An 18153-nucleotide genomic window follows, 5' to 3' on the forward strand; every position below is an offset into this window, starting at 1 on the left:
ATTATGGCAGACACGGGGACGTTGTCTGCCGTAATGTGTAATAAGGGGGACACACACCCTTATTACATATTACGGCAGACAGCGTCCCCTTTTTACACATTATGGCAGCCAGTCCCCCTTTTTACACATTATGGCAGACAGCGTCCCCCCTATTACACATTACGGCAGGATAGATAGATAGACAGACAGAGTAGTTGATACCATCTCTCCACTGGCTCAGGCAGTCAGGCTCCTCGGTGCTGGCAGCTCCGGGGGCAGGGAAGAAGGAGGAGGGGGACTCTGGAGCCGCAGCAGCGCTGTGTAATTGGTAGCGGCTGTGAATGCTGGGATGAGGGAAGCGCATCCCAGCATTCACTGCGGCGTCGGCCAGCCTATGTGGAAGGAGAGGGACAGCTGCAGCGGCGCCGCTACCAATTACATAGCGCTGCTGCGGCTCCCTCCTCCCTCTCCCTCCTCCTCCTTCTCACCAGCCCGGGATCTGCTCCTCGTCCTCTCCTCTTCCTCTTAACTCATTACAAGCCGCTGACTTGGAATGCGGGCAGTTGCGCCCTCAGGGCGACTGTGCTGTATGCCAGGCACACCTGGCACACACGTAATTACGGCTCTGATCACTGCCATGGAACTCTGGAGAGGTAAGTATAATTATAGGGGTGCAGGGTTTGTGGTGGACCCAGGGGTACGGTACTGGTCATCAGACAATGAAATCCTCACCCACCTGCTATATTTTTGCTAAACGTGGCTCGCTGCTGACTGCAACTGAAATGTATACCGCGCAGCCCAGGCCACAGATAGACGCTTCAGACTCTCATGTAGGATGTTTCTTGAAAAATTTTCAAGAAGGAACCTCACCAAAATAATCCTAAATCAGGTTAAAGTCAGAATAAAATTCCTTTGAGTATAATTACATTAGAACGTTAGCATTCATCTTCCATGTGGTATATTCATCTTATTTCCATTGTTTTGTTACAATTCACCTGTCTGCGTTTTAGATCACGAATGCCTACGACACGGAAGCCATCACGAGCCGGAAGCTGGTGAAGGGGCACGCGTATTCCGTCACTGGAGCGGAAGAGGTATTAAACTCACTATCAGGGTATTTTCGTGTTTACCCCTTTACATGTATCTATTCACAACTACATATTTATAACTTAACAACTAAAATAAAGACACGGACAACAGTGCTGGCGTTCAAAATCTTTGTCAAATGTATTATTGAAAGGCACTATTTGTAATTTTTTACTTTAAATGGGGGCGGCACTAAATAACGGACGTGGAAAACCACACACACACACACACACACACACACACACACACACACACACACACACACACACACACACACACACACACACACACACACCCCCCCCCCCCCCCAAGCGCTGGTGTTCAACTCTCCACATTCAGGTGGTGTAACCATTTCCCGTCCAGAACAATTAGTTTACGACCTGCAAGGAGAGCACACCCACTAAAGCCTAAAAAAGTAACAATCAACCGTTCTTTACCGCCATGCACCAACTGACCAACCAAACGGGGGGTGGGAGGGTAGGAAAACAGGAACCAAGAGGCAGATAACCTGCCTCAGCCTAGTTTCAAAAAAAAATTACTCCCCACTTGACAACTATTGGTTGACACCTAACATACCATTTAGAAGAGCAATAATAACACATCACTTAAGATGGCAATACTCAAAACCCCTTGTAGTTTAATATCACCTTAGTGCTTATATAATCAGCCTTCGATCGGACTGATGCCAGCAATTCATCATATAAATCTCCCTTACGCCTGGCATGTAAAAAAAATGGCTGAAGTTCACAGCGATATATTGACAACTGAACAGCACTTTTATCCCATAGCTAACTTGTATCTTGTGCGCACAGGGGTAGCGGTGGGAAGGAAACAGGAGGCCAGCTGAACACAGGCTTCTTCAGCTGCCATTTTGTAGTGTCCGTGTATGCGCTCATTCATGCGAACAGACATGGAGATCAGGAGCCATGACATGCATGCTAACACTTTTACTGAACCGAGGAACAAAACACAGATTTATCAAGCCTTGGAGAGTGATAACTAGCATGGTGGTAAAGTACCAGCCAATCAGCTCCTATCTGCCACGCTACAGGCTGTGTTTGAAAAATGACAGTTGGGAGCTGATTGGTTTGGTACGTTATCACCGTTCAATTTTTCACTCGCCAAAGCTTGATAAATCTGGGCCAAAGCAGTCTACAATTCAGCACATGGTGGTGAAACAGGGTACTGCAGGCAAATAACAGTCACTTGGATCCAGAGGCTGGTGTCAACCGGTACGGTAAATACTGTAGTACCTCAGCGCACCAAAGGCGTGCACTCCCAAAAAGGGGGCATGGCGTCGCAGGGAGGAGTGTGGCCTCATGTAAGCCCCCATTACATCACTCTGGGGGCGTGCCCAGCATTCCCAGATATGCTCGGCTGTCCCCGTAGACTCTGTAAAGACAATCGCGACAATCTATCTGCATTAGCACGCTGTGCAGTCCGCTTAAATTCTAAAGTATAACAATGTCCACCTAAGAACCGGGCTCGGAATTGCATCCTTGCAGCCGCAGTGACAGGAATGCCCTACCGGGGGTTAACGATGGACAAAAGTGGTTGGCGGTTAGTTCTAAAAATGAATCTCTTGCCGTTTAAATACTGATTGAACCATTTTACGCCAAAAACCAGGCTCAGGGCTTCCCAGTCAGTCTGTGCCACCTTGGATAACGCCTCATCGTACCCCGCCCCCCCCCCCCCCCCCCGGATCTGGCTCTGACTGAGGGACACTTGGCGCCTCCCCTGTGTGACACACTTTTTTTGTTGGGGACGTGGCCACGCCTCCATAATTAGGCCATGCCCCCTACATTACCCAAACTTTCAAGAGCACAGGCCGAGGAGCCCGGAGCTTCTTGCTACTGAGTGGTGAGTGGTCTATATCTGGGAGGCCAGACCACCCAATGGTGTATGGCCATCATGGTTTAGGACTCTGGTTTTTATGGGGGGTAATTCAGACCTGATCGCTCGCTAGCGTTTTTTGCAGCGCTGCAATCAGGTCAGAACTGCGTATGCACCGCAATGCGCATGCGCGTCGCACGGGTACATACAGCTCTGCTACACATGCGATCCCACACTTGCAAAGCGAAAATACACTCCCCTATAGGGGGGCGACTATCTGTTCGCAGCGCTGCAAAACACCCCTAGCGAGCGATCGGGTCTGAATCAGGCCCTATGTTTCCTCTGTGTGATTGACACTTGTCAGTAATGTTTGCAAATGAAGTTTGATCTCATGTGATTGGCTCTGCTTATTTCCTTTGCCTCTAGGTGGCCTGCCGGGGTCGAAGAGAGCAGCTGGTCAGAATTAGGAATCCTTGGGGAGAAGTGGAATGGACTGGACCCTGGAGTGATGAGTGAGTATTACACTTTTCTGCGTACTCCTCCTAGTAGCATAGAGTTGTAGCATAGCTGCAGTTCTATGGAATATTCTGTAGAGGGCAGTGAAGAGTTCTTAAGCACCGACCCAACCCACACCTACCTTCCTTTTTTGGACCTTTCCTGGAGGAGATACTGGAGGGGATGTCCAAGGGACAATCGCGGGGTGGGGTGGGGTGGGGGGTTGTGATAGCATGCATGGCATTAACACCCCCTGACCCACTTACTGGCCAGTGATGTGATTCTTGTCAGTGGGGCACAGGGCCTTGGTGACGTATTTCGCAAGAGAAGAAGGTGAAGCGGGATCTGGGATGGTAGCCTACTGCCGCAGAATGTCTGTCTGGGAGGACTCTTCATTATGTGGGAATCTCCCGGTCATTGTGGGGGATCAGGCGCACATGCCATATACTTACTATGATATATTAATGTTAGAATTAAAAAACAAGAGTTGACTAAAGTAGTAGTAGTAGTAGTACAGTAGTAAGTAGTAGTAGTACAGCAGTAAGTAGTAGTAGTAGTAGTAGTAGTAGTACAGCAGTAAGTAGTAGTAGTACAGCAGTAAGTAGTAGTAGTACAGCAGTAAGTAGTAGTAGTAGTACAGCAGTAGTAGTAGTAGCAGTAGTAGTAGTAGTAGCAGTAGTAGTAGTAGTAGCAGCAGTAGTAGTAGTAGTAGTAGCAGTAGTAAGTAGTAGTAGTAGTAGCAGTAGGAGTAGTAGTAGTAGTAGCTGGAGTAGTAGTAGTAGTACAGCAGTAAGTAGTAGTAGTACAGCAGTAAGTAGTAGTAGTACAGCAGTAAGTAGTAGTACAGCAGGAAGTAGTAGTAGTAGTACAGCAGTAAGTAGTAGTAGTACAGCAGTAAGTAGTAGTAGTAGTACAGCAGTAAGTAGTAGTAGTACAGCAGTAAGTAGTAGTAGTACAGCAGTAAGTAGTAGTAGTACAGCAGTAAGTAGTAGTACAGCAGTAAGTAGTAGTAGTACAGCAGTAAGTAGTAGTAGTACAGCAGTAAGTAGTAGTAGTAGTACAGCAGTAAGTAGTAGTAGTACAGTAGTAGTAGTAGTAGTAGTACTACAGTAGTAGTAGTAGTAGTAGTAGTACAGCAGTAAGTAGTAGTAGTACAGCAGTAAGTAGTAGTAGTAGTACAGCAGTAAGTAGTAGTAGTAGTACAGCAGTAAGTAGTAGTAGTACAGCAGTAAGTAGTAGTAGTAGTACAGCAGTAAGTAGTAGTAGTAGTACAGCAGTAAGTAGTAGTAGTACAGTAGTAGTAGTAGTAGTACAGCAGTAGTAGTAGTAGTAGTAGTACAGCAGTAAGTAGTAGTAAACCCCAATTAGTGCACCATGTCCCCTCGCATGGCTCGCTTCGGGCAAGGTTACCGCTCCCAGTTGTAGTCCACGTGGATCATAAAAACTCATGTTGGAGTGTTGGCGTAATCACAGCCACCAACCTGGATAACAGCAAGTGGCCATCATGTAACGCCGGCTGAGAGATGGAATATATTGTACAGTACAGGGTGTCAGTAGCTACACAAGTAACACAATGGGGCCTGATGCAGCGTCGGAGCAACTTGTCCGGATATGCTCCACGTACAGGACGAAATTTGTGTATTTTCCTATATGGATCTTGTTATGCCCCCAACTCCTATTCCGACGCTCATTTTGCTACTAGCTGTCATTTTAAACGCGCACCTACACTTGTACTTGGTGCAAGAGACATGTCGGCACGCCCTCATTGAACTCTGCCCAAGTTACCCGTTTTCAGTCCCGAGTGGAGACACAATTATAATATGGCATCGCCCATACGTCTCTATGCTTTGTTCCGGAGCATGGGCAGAGCAAAGCGTGAAAGGTGAGCTCTGCAAATGCACTTGCATTCAACTCTACATCAGCCCCAAGATGTGTATCAAGAAATGCAAATGTAGAAAATAGAATGATATAAATGTAAGAACACTACAACTCTGTAGTATTCCGTTTCACGCCTTTCTTTATTTCTAGTTCCTCAGAATGGAATTCGGTCGATCCCCAGGTAAAGGCATCTCTGGACAGACAGTCAGATGATGGAGAATTCTGGTGAGGACTTTCCATAGATCTGAATAAAACTCTTCAAACACGTATCATCCGTGGTTTTTGCACTTAAGTCCTTTTCTGGAATAATTGTATTTAGCATAGCGGTCTACTATAGCCAATAATGCACACACAATGGGGTCATTCCAATAAGGATTGAGTTTGCCAAAGCGAATTTGTTTCATAAAACTCACATACTGTACAGTACATAGCATGAAATGCAAAATCCAATTAGAAATGCAAATTTGCTTAGTCGCGGCAAGGTTGCGCTACTTTCCTACAAAAAAACGACCTAGGAGAAGTGTATGGAAAAGTGTGGAAACCACCCTGGATCCTGATAATTGGCAACTGAGATAGCAGGACCACATGAAGTCTGTTAGTGGCCATAATGAAAGCACTGGGGGTTCTTACATGGTGCCAAATGGATGATTTATGCACTCATTATTAAGGGTGGAAATAGCCAGCAAGTTATTTTTATCAAATTAAAATCTTTCTAGCATTCTGTGTTACAGAAAATGTCTGTAATGTTTCAGCATTTTAATCTCGTTTTATAAAAAGTTGGAAACACTTTCAGCTTTTATTTGCAAGTTCAGAAAAACCCTTTCCCATCAATACAACACCTTTACATACCTGTCCCACATCATTTACACCTCAAAGTACCTGTCCCTCATCATTTACACCTCCACATACCTGTCCCTCATCATTTACACCTCCTCATACCTGTCCCACATCATCTACACCTCCATGTGCCTGTCCCACATCATCTACACCTCCATGTACCTGTCCCACATCATCTACACCTCCATGTACCTGTCCCAAATCATCTACACCTCCATATACTTGTCCCACATCATTTACACCTCTATATACCTGTCCCACATCATTTACACCTCCACATACCTGTCCCCCATCATTTACATCTCTACATACCGGTCCCACATAATTTACACCTCCTCATACCTGTCCCCCATCATTAACACCTCTACATACCTGTCCCACATAATTTACACCTCAACGTACCTGTCCCACATCATTTACACATCAAAGTACCTGTCCCTCATCATTTACACCTCCACATACCTGTCCCACATCATCTACACCTCCTCATACCTGTCCCACATCATTACACCTCCACATACCTGTCCTTCATCATTTACACCTCAACGTACCTGTCCCACATCATTTACACCTCTACATACCTGTCCCACATCATTTACACCTCATACCTGTCCCACATCATTTACACCTCCTCATACCTGTCCAACATCATTTACACCCACATCATTTACACCTCCACATACCTGTCTCATATCATTTACACCTCCTCATACCTGTCCCACATCATCTACACCTCCTCATACCTGTCCAACATCATCTACACCTCCACATACCTGTCCCACATCATCTACACCTCCTCATACCTGTCCCACATCATCTACACCTCCTCATACCTGTCCAACATCATCTACACCTCCACATACCTGTCCCACATCATTTACACCTCCTCATACCTGTCCCACATCATCTACACCTCCACATACCTGTCCAACATCATCTACACCTCCACATACCTGTCCCACATCATCTACACCTCCTCATACCTGTCCCACATCATTTACACCTCCTCATACCTGTCCCACATCATCTACACCTCCTCATACCTGTCCCACAACATCTACACCTCCTCATACCTGTCCCACAACATCTACACCTCCACATACCTGTCCCACATCATTTACACCTCCTCATACCTGTCCCACATCATCTACACCTCCACATACCTGTCCAACATCATCTACACCTCCACATACCTGTCCCACATCATCTACACCTCCTCATACCTGTCCCACATCATTTACACCTCCTCATACCTGTCCCACATCATCTACACCTCCTCATACCTGTCCCTCATCATTTACACCTCCACATACCTGTCCCACAACATCTACACCTCCACATACCTGTCCCTCATCATTTACACCTCCTCATACCTGTCTCACATCATCTACACCTCCTCATACCTGTCCCACATCATTTACACCTCCATGTTCCTGTCCCACATCATCTACACCTCCACATACCTGTCCCACTTCATTTACACATCCTCATACCTGTCCCACATCATCTACACCTCCATGTACCTGTCCCCCATCATCTACACCTCCAAGTACCTGTCCCCCATCATCTACACCTCCACATACCTGTCCCACATCATCTACACCTCCATGTACATGTCCCACATCATATACACCTCCACGTACCTGTCTCACATCATTTACACCTCTACATACCTGTCCCACATCATCTACACCTCCATGCACCTGTCCCACATCATTAATTACACCTCTACTTACCTGTCCCACATCATCTACACCTCCATGTACCTGTCTCACATCATTTAGACCTCCTCACACCTGTCCCACATCATTTACACCTCTGCATACCTGTCCCACATCATTTACACCTCCTCATACCTGTCCCACATCATTTACACCTCCTCATACCTGTCCCACATCATTTACACCTCCTCATACCTGTCCCACATCATTTACACCCACATCATTTACACCTCCACATACCTGTCCCACATCATTTACACCTCCTCATACCTGTCCCACATCATTTACACCTCCTCATACCTGTCCCACATCTACACCTCCTCATACCTGTCCCACATCATTTACACATCCTCATACCTGTCCCACATCATCTACACCTCCTCATACCTGTCCCACATCATTTACACCTCTACATACCTGTCCCACATCATCTACACCTCCTCATACCTGTCCCACATCATTTACACCTCCACATACCTGTCCCACATCATCTACACCTCCTCATACCTGTCCCACATCATTTACACCTCAACGTACCTGTCCCACATCATCTACACCTCACGTACCTGTCCCACATCATTTACACCTCCACATACCTGTCCCACATCATTTACACCTCCTCATACCTGTCCCACATCATTTACACCTCCACATACCTGTCTCATATCATCTACACCTCACGTACCTGTCCCACATCATTTACACCTCCACATACCTGTCCCACATCATTTACACCTCAACGTACCTGTCCCACATCATTTACACCTCACGTACCTGTCCCACATCATTTACACCTCCACATACCTGTCCCACATCATTTACACCTCCTCATACCTGTCCCACATCATTTACACCTCCACATACCTGTCTCATATCATTTACACCTCCTCATACCTGTCCCACATCATCTACACCTCCACATACCTGTCCAACATCATCTACACCTCCACATACCTGTCCCACATCATCTACACCTCCTCATACCTGTCCCACATCATTTACACCTCCTCATACCTGTCCCACATCATCTACACCTCCACATACCTTCCCACATAATTTACACATCCTCATACCTGTCCCACATCATCTACACCTCCTCATACCTGTCCCACATCATTTACACATCCTCATACCTGTCCCACATCATCTACACCTCCTCATACCTGTCCCACATAATTTACACCTCCACATACCTGTCCTTCATCATTTACACCTCAACGTACCTGTCCCACATCATCTACACCTCACGTACCTGTCCCACATCATTTACACCTCCACATACCTGTCCCACATCATTTACACCTCCTCATACCTGTCCCACATCATTTACACCCACATCATTTACACCTCCACATACCTGTCTCATATCATTTACACCTCCTCATACCTGTCCCACATCATCTACACCTCCACATACCTGTCCCACATCATCTACACCTCCATATACCTGTCCCACATCATCTACACCTCCTCATACCTGTCCCACATCATCTACACCTCCTCATACCTGTCCCACATCATTTGCACCTCCTCATACCTGTCCCACATCATCTACACCTCCGCATACCTGTCCCACATCATTTACATTTCCACAAACCTTTCCCACATCATTTACCCCTCCACATACCTGTCCCACATCATTTACCCCTCCACATACCTGTCCCACATAATTTACACTTGCATATACCTTTCCCGCATCATTTACCCCTCCACATGCCTGCCCCACATCATTTACACCTCATACCTGTCCCACATCATTTACCCCTCCACATACCTGTCCCACATCATTTACCCCTCCACATACCTGTCCCACATCATTTACCCCTCCACATACCTGTCCCACATTATTTACACCTCCTCATACCTGTCCCACATCATTTACCGCTCCACATACCTGTCCCACATCATTTACACCTCCACATACCTGTCCCACATCATTTACACCTCCACATACCTGTCCTACATCATTTACACCTCTGCATACCTGTCCCACATCATTTACACCTCCTAATACCTGTCCCACATCACTTACACCTCCAAGTACCTGTTCATCATCATTTACACCTCCTCATACCTGTCCCACATCATTTACACCTCCTCATACCTGTCCCACATCATCTACACCTCCTCATACCTGTCCCACATCATTTACACCTCCTCATACCTGTCCCACATCATTTAACCCGTTATCAAGCCTCTTAGAGAAATTCACCTGAAAACTGACATGTCTTTATTGGCCAAGATATAGTATCCAGACCTCCCGAAATTCACTGGGAGGGGTGCACCAGAGGATCTGCACTGTGTGTTGCGACATTTTTACCATATGATAAAGATTTTCCCCACCTTTTCACCTGCTCAGAGGGGTGCGTACACACAAAAAGAAACCACTCAAACTTTCTCTGAAAAATCAGTATAACATTGGAATTGGATTGCAAATGAAATTCACAGTGCAAGGTCTCTGTGAGAACGGCTTGCAGAACCCAAAGCTAGCCATACACCAGGACGATATCTTTCCAACCAGCCAACTAGTTGGCTGGTTGGAAAGATAATCTGGCAGTGTGTGGGAGCAAACCATTATCAGCCGTTTGCTCCCACATGCTAAAAAACGGTCAGAAACGGTCTGACCAACTAGTTGGGAATGATTTTCCCAACCAATCGTTCAGGTGTAGGGGAAAACTTTCCCCCCAACTGAACGATAAGTAGGCGGATACTGGCTGCTAGTGTCCGCCTACTTTTGTCTCGGGCTGCAGAGGACCCTCTCTGACCAATCCCCCTCCGGCCACCTCACCGCCCCAGCCGCAGTGACCAGCCACCGCACAGCCACACTGCACCGTCCATCTCTGTCCCGCACCGCCAGCCTCCCGCACCGCAAATTAAGCCCCCTCCGCCCGCCAGTCCCTTTCCTCCGCCGGCCGCCTCATCCATCCCGCCCAGTCTTTATTCCTTCGGCCATCTCACCCGCCCAGCTTCCTTCCCATCACAGCCGCCAGCCTCCCTCCGCCCGCACCGCTAATTCCCCCCCCCGCCCGACAGCCAGCCTCCCTCCGCCCGCCCCGCTAATTCACCTCCCCGCCCGCCCGCCAGCCTGCCAGCCTCCCTCCGCCCACACCGGCTCCCGCACCGCTAATTCACCCCCCCCCCTCCGCCCGCACCGCTAATTCACCGCCCGCCAGCAAGACACACATATATACACACTGACACACACATATATATATATATATATATATATACACACACTGACACACATATGTACACTGATATACACACATATATATATATATACACTGACACATATGTACACTGATACACACATATATACAGTGTGATAGACACACATATATACACTGTGATAGACACACATATATACACTGTGATAGACACGTACTGTATAGACACTGTGACACACTCATACACTGTGAGATACACACACATACTAACATATACATATATACACACTGTCACACACACACACACACACACTGAGACACACCTTTATACACTGTGATAGACACACATATATACACTGTGATAGACACGTACTGTATAGACACTGTGACACACTCATACACTGAGATACATACACACATACTGACATATACATATATACGCACTTACACACACACACACACACACACACACACACACACTGAGACACACCTATATACACTGTGATAGACACGTACTGTATAGACACTGTGACACACTCATACACTGAGATACACACACATACTGACATATACATATATACACACTGTCTCACACACACACACACACACACACACACACACACACACACACACACACACACACACACACACCTATATACACTGTGATAGACACACATATATACACTGTGATAGACATGTACTGTATAGACACTGTGACACACTCATACACTGTGAGATACACACACATACTGACATATACATATATACACAATGTCACACACACACACACACACACACACACACACACACACACACACACACCTATATACACTGTGATAGACACACATATATACACTGTGATAGACATGTACTGTATAGACACTGTGACACACTCATACACTGTGAGATACACACACATACTAACATATACATATATACACAATGTCACACAAACACACACACACACACACACACACACACACACACACACACACACTGAGACACACCTATATACACTGACACACTCACATATACTGTCACACACATATATAACTGATACACACATATGTTAACTGTGATACACACACATATACACTTTGATACACATGTATGTACACTGTGACACACACATATACACTGGTATACACACATACTGTCACACCCACATACACTGACACACACACACACACACACACACACACACACACACACACACACACACACACACACACACACATATATAACTGATAAACACATATGTAAACTGTGATACACACACATATACACTTTGATACACATGTATGTAACTGTGACACACACATATACACTGGTATACACACATACTGTCACACCCACATACACTGACACACACACACACACACACACACACACACACACACATATTCAATGGTGGGAACTGTCCGGTCAGCGGTGAGGTCACCCGCGGTCAGCGGCTGACCGCGGGTAACCCCACCGCTGACCGGAAAGTTCTCACCATTGAAACTAATGGAGGGAGCTGTGCGATGCGCTTCTGTCACTTCAGACGCGCACAGAGCCAATCAGGTGAGTGCCACGGAGTGGCGCTTCCTGATTGGCTGAAGAGACACTTCTGTGACAGCTGTCACGGGGGTGTCTCTGCATTCGTGGAAAGGGGTCCCATGTGTAAACATGGGACCCCTTTCAGTCCGTTTGGTCCGGGTGTTCGGCTTGTTGTTTTGCCAAGTACGTGGATTATAATTTGGACCCTGGATCAGGTGAGTATAATTATCTTTTATTTTCAGGTACCCGTGGATTCTACTTGGAGAAGAGGACCGACTGCTTCGTGTCAACATAGGTAAGTATGTGTGTGTCGACATGTGTGAAATAAAGTTTTACTTTCAAGGTGTGTGTCTCCTGTTTTTATTTGGGTATTTTTTTCCCATTAGAGCTACAGGTACCAGCGGGCCCGTTTTTCTCCCGCATGCTGGTACTTGTGGTTCTCCAAGTACCAGCTTGCGGGGGAGGCTTGCTGGGACTTGTAGTACTACTGGAAAAAACAATATTCTTTCCATTTTCTCAAGGCTATCAGCCCCCCATCCGCAGCCTTTGGATGGGGCGGACAGCCTCGGGCTTCACCCCTGGCCCTTGGGTGGCTGGGGGGGGGGGGGACACCCCTTGATTGAAGGGGTCCCCACTCCCCCAGGGTACCCCGGCCAGGGGTGACTAGTTGGATATTTAATGCCACGGCCGCAGGGCACTGTATAAAAGTGACCCCCGGCTGTGGCATTATCTGTCCAGCTAGTGGAGCCCGATGCTGGTGTAAAAAATACGGGGGACCCCTACTCTTTTTGTCCCTCCGTATTTTTTGCACCAGCACCAGGAGCAGAGCCCGGTGCTGGTTTTAAAAATACGGGGGATCCCCTGTCCGTTTTTTCCCCGGATTTTTAAAACCAGGACCGGCTCGAAGAGCCCGAGGCTGGTTATGCTTTGGAGGGGGGACCCCACGCAATTTTTTTTTCGGGTTTTTCCCATTCCATTTAAAAAATAAATAAATAATAATAATAATAATCTTTTTAAAAATATATAAATAATACTTGTGCCTCCAAAAAAGACAAACCAAGTACCTAATCCCTTCTAATATAAATAGATATGCTATTACCAAAAAAAAACCCACCAAAAAAAAACATGTTTTTAAATTTTTTTATTAGATTCCGCCAGCAAACTGTGGCGGATTGAAAATGACCGAAACCGAAACGTTAAGCTGTCAGAACAGGGTCACGTATGTTCTTGATTTTTGAAAAGTCCTAGAGTGCCGCCTATCGTTTGTGATATGTTTGCTTTTTGAAGCTCAGGAGGGCACCAGGCAAGCTGTACATTTAACTACATTGGGAGTGCCGAATATCTACATCTGGTATATATATATATATATATATATATATTTGCCTTGGCAGCCCAACCATGCTGGTATCCATAGTTCAGTATAAAAATAAGTAAATCTAATTGTTATGATACCAGTACGTCTGACCAGAGGTGATCTTATGACGGAGGTCAGAGTACTGGAATGGAATGCTGGTTACGGGAGCAGGAAAGCCTAGTAACCCCTGGCGCCCTAACTCCGTTGTCTCGCCCGTGTTATCAGAAATCCCCTGCGAGACTATGGTTGCTTGAGCCCATGGCAGCCGCGTTTGAAGGGCGGATTATGTCTGCCCAACTCCGATGCCCCCTCAGGTCTTAATGGGAGACAAAGGGAAATCCGAGACAGGGTGATAACAAGGGGCCCTCTGACTAAGCAACCAGGCCAGGGGCTACAAGCTAACTAACTTAAACCAGAAGTATGTGCGGACAAACCGCCAGGGAAAAGGACAACCAAAAATCCACAAATCCGTTACTCCTATCCAGCACCGCTGGATACCAGAGTGGATTTGTGGGAGCGGAATCCTCCGCAAAAGCTCCGAAACACAATATAACCAAATAATAAATAGTAAGCGGTCAAGCCGCAACACACGGCTACGCCGCGACTCACGAACACCACAGGATGTTAAAGGTGCTCGGTCAGGACTCCAGGAAAAGATGACAACTTCCGAGAATTGGACCACTGAGGACAGGAACGACCGGATAGACAGGACTGGAAAACTCTCTGCAACAGACACAGCAAACAGGAAGCTATTACCGGCGTCTGTGAGAAGTCCAGAGAGTGCTTTTAACTGGGAGCTCTCCAATCAGGAGCCAGACAGGGTAATTAACAATCATGCCGTGCAGCTGCATGCTGCACGGCCAGGATACCAATGAGGTGATTAATCTAGACCCAGCAACGGGGAACGCGGTCCGACAGTGGCGTCCCCGTTGCTAGGGTCTGAGCGGCTCCGTGCGCCCGGCGTCTAGCGTTGCTAGGGAGCCGGCGGCTGTCTGCATGCGGCGTCCCTAGTTGCTAGGCGCCGGGCCGCACTGACGGGCGGACCCTCGGCGCCTAACAGTACCCCCCCCCTTGAGGAGGGGTCAAGGAACCCCTAAGGCCAGGTTTCTGAGGAAATTCTCGAAAAAATGCCTTTTTGAGCCTCGGGGCATGGAGATCCTCATCCAGGACCCAAGACCTTTCTTCTGGACCATAACCTCTCTAATGTACCAAAAAATAAAGCCGACCCCGGGACAACTTGGAATCGAGAACCTTCTCCACCAAGAACTCCTGCTGACCCTGTACATCTATTGGTGATTTCCCCTGAGAGATCTTCCGAGGAAATCTACTGGAAGAAACGTATGGTTTCAACAGGGAGCAATGGAAAGTATTTCCGATCCGGAGAGTTCTTGGTAAACGTAACCGGAAAGCAACTGGATTGATTTTTTTTATAATATGAAATGGTCCAATAAATTTAGGGCCCAATCTGGCTGAGGTTTGTCGAAGTCTAATGTTGCGAGTCGACAACCACACCCTATCTCCAACTTTAAAAGTGCACGGCCGCCGGAGCCTGTCAGAAAATTTTTTCTCCCGAAATGCCGCTTTTCTGAGAGCAAGGTGCACTTTTCTCCAAATGAGTCTGAGATGAGCGGTCAAGGTCAGTGAGGAGACAGAGGAATGTTGAAAAAAGGAATTAGCTCTGGGGTGAAAACCAAAAACTGTAAAAAATGGAGACACATTGGTGGAGGAATGACAGGCATTGTTGTAAGCAAACTCCGCCAACGGAAGAAACTCGGACCAGTCATTTTGGAGTTTGGCCGAGTACAAACGCAAATATTGTTTTAATGATTGATTAACTCGCTCAGTCTGCCCGTTGGATTGGGGATGGTAGCCAGACGTTAAAGACAATTTCATCTTTAAAGAGGCACAAAAAGACTTCCAAAATTGTGCAATGAATTGTGGACCCCGATCAGAAACAATATCAGTGGGTAACCCATGGAGTCTGAAAACATGGCGGAGGAACAAAACTGCCAATCCCTGGGCAGATGGCAATCGGGGAAGAGCAATGAAATGGGCCATCTTGCTAAAACGGTCAACTACCACCCATATGACTCGGCATCCGGCTGACAGAGGGAGGTCCACCACAAAATCCATGGAAATATGAGACCATGGCCTGAGAGGAACATTCAAGGGCATAAGTTGACCGATAGGCAAGGAACGGGGAACTTTATGCTGTGCACAGACCTGACACGAAAAAACAAACTCCTTAATGTCTTTGGAAAGACCAGGCCACCATACTGAGCGGGAGACTAATTCCAAAGTCTTAGCGATCCCCGGATGCCCGGCAACTTTGCTATCATGAAACTCCGTCAAAACAGTTGCTCTCAAAAACTCAGGGACATAAAGACGACCAGCAGGAGTATTTCCAGGAGCTTGATGTTGAAGCTGCTTTAACTGGGTAAATAAATCTTGTGTGAGGCCTGCCCGAATGACTGAAGACGGAAGTATGGGAGTAACAGGACTGTTATCATGAACTGGAAGAAAACTGCGTGACAGGGCATCCGCCTTGGCATTCTTGGAACCTGGCCTGAAGGTGATAATAAACTTGAAACGAGTAAAAAATAAAGCCCAACGAGCTTGCCGGGCATTCAGCCGTTTAGCTGATTCAATGTACTGAAGATTTTTGTGATCAGTCAAAACTGAAATGGTATGTGTTGCTCCCTCAAGCCAATGCCTCCACTCCTCGAAAGCCCATTTAATAGCCAGTAATTCCCGGTTACCAACATCGTAGTTGGATTCAGCAGATGAGAATTTCCTGGACATAAAGGCACAAGGATGTAATTCTAGAGAATCCGGATCCTTCTGAGATAGGATAGCCCCTACTCCAACCTCCGAGGCATCAACCTCAACAATGAAAGGCAATTCTGGGTTGGGATGTCTGAGGACCGGGGCTGAGACAAAGGCTTGTTTCAAGGCCTGAAAAGATAACTCAGCTTCACGTGACCAGTTGGTTGGATCCGCTCCCTTCTTAGTCAGTGCCACAATGGGAGCAACTAGGTCGGAGAAAGAGTGAATAAATCTTCTATAATAATTCGCAAACCCTAAAAAGCGCTGAATTGCTTTTAAGTTGGTGGGTTGCGCCCAACTAAGGATGGCTTGGAGCTTCTTCGGTTCCATACAGAATCCCCGAGGGGAAATAATGTACCCTAAAAAGGATACCTCCGTGACATGAAATTCACACTTCTCCAGCTTGGCATATAGGTGATTTTCACGTAATTTCTTTAGAACCTGACGCACCTGGGTAACGTGTTGTTCAATAGAGTCAGAATATATCAAGATATCGTCTAAATAGACTACTACGAATCTTCCAAGAAAATCACGGAGCACATCGTTAATGAGATCCTGGAAAACTGCCGGAGCGTTAGACAGGCCGAATGGCATAACCAGATACTCATAGTGACCCGACTGAGTACTGAATGCCGTTTTCCACTCATCCCCTGACTTGATTCGGATGAGGTTATATGCTCCTCTCAGGTCAATCTTGGAAAAAATCACAGCCGAACGTAGCTGATCAAAGAGGACAGAAATCAGCGGCAAAGGGTAAGTATTTTTTACTGAGATTTTATTCAAGGCTCTAAAGTCAATGCAAGGTCTGAGTGATCCATCCTTCTTCTCCACAAAGAAGAAGCCTGCACTTAAAGGGGATTTAGACGGCCTGATAAATCCTTTCCCTAGGCTTTCTTTAACATATTCATTCATGGCCACAGTTTCTGGTCCGGACAATGCATATAACCTTCCCTTAGGCAAAGTGGCACCAGGAATTAGCTCAATAGCACAATCATAAGGCCGATGGGGAGGCAGAATGTCCGCATTGCCCTTGGAAAATACATCAACAAAATCCTGGTATTCCACAGGAATGGGTGCGGGAATGACAGCAGCTATTCTGATGGGAAGCGTAATACATTCCTTATTACAGATGGTACCCCACTGTGAGATCTCCCCCGACTGCCAATCAATGATGGGATTATGAAAGGCCAGCCAAGGGTGACCCAGAACCACTGGAACTGCTGGGCAATGGGTAAGGAAAAATTCAATTTTTTCGGAATGAAGAGCTCCTACCGAAAATAGTACAGGAGGTGTACAGAGAGAAATAACCCCATTGGACAAGGGACTCCCATCTAAACCATGCATGGTGATACACCTACCCAAGGCTAACTGAGGAATACCTAAGGCCTTGGCCCACGTTAAGTCCATAAAGTTCCCTGCAGCTCCACTGTCAACAAAA

The 18153-nt window shown here is 46.7% G+C and overlaps 1 protein-coding gene across 1 annotated transcript in view; it reads left to right on the forward strand.

Annotated features, from left to right (window-relative positions):
- The window catches only part of LOC134910697 (calpain-8-like), a 136490-nt gene that overhangs the window by 87619 nt on the left and 30718 nt on the right, over positions 1-18153 (forward strand). Inside the window, exons 6-8 of the mRNA XM_063919019.1 lie at positions 990-1073; positions 3325-3410; positions 5422-5496. Coding sequence (XP_063775089.1) covers positions 990-1073; positions 3325-3410; positions 5422-5496 — 245 coding nt within the window. The remainder of the gene's footprint in view (positions 1-989; positions 1074-3324; positions 3411-5421; positions 5497-18153) is intronic.

This window comes from Pseudophryne corroboree, chromosome 4 (genome assembly GCF_028390025.1).
Source record: "Pseudophryne corroboree isolate aPseCor3 chromosome 4, aPseCor3.hap2, whole genome shotgun sequence".
Classification (NCBI taxonomy): Eukaryota; Metazoa; Chordata; class Amphibia; order Anura; family Myobatrachidae; genus Pseudophryne; species Pseudophryne corroboree.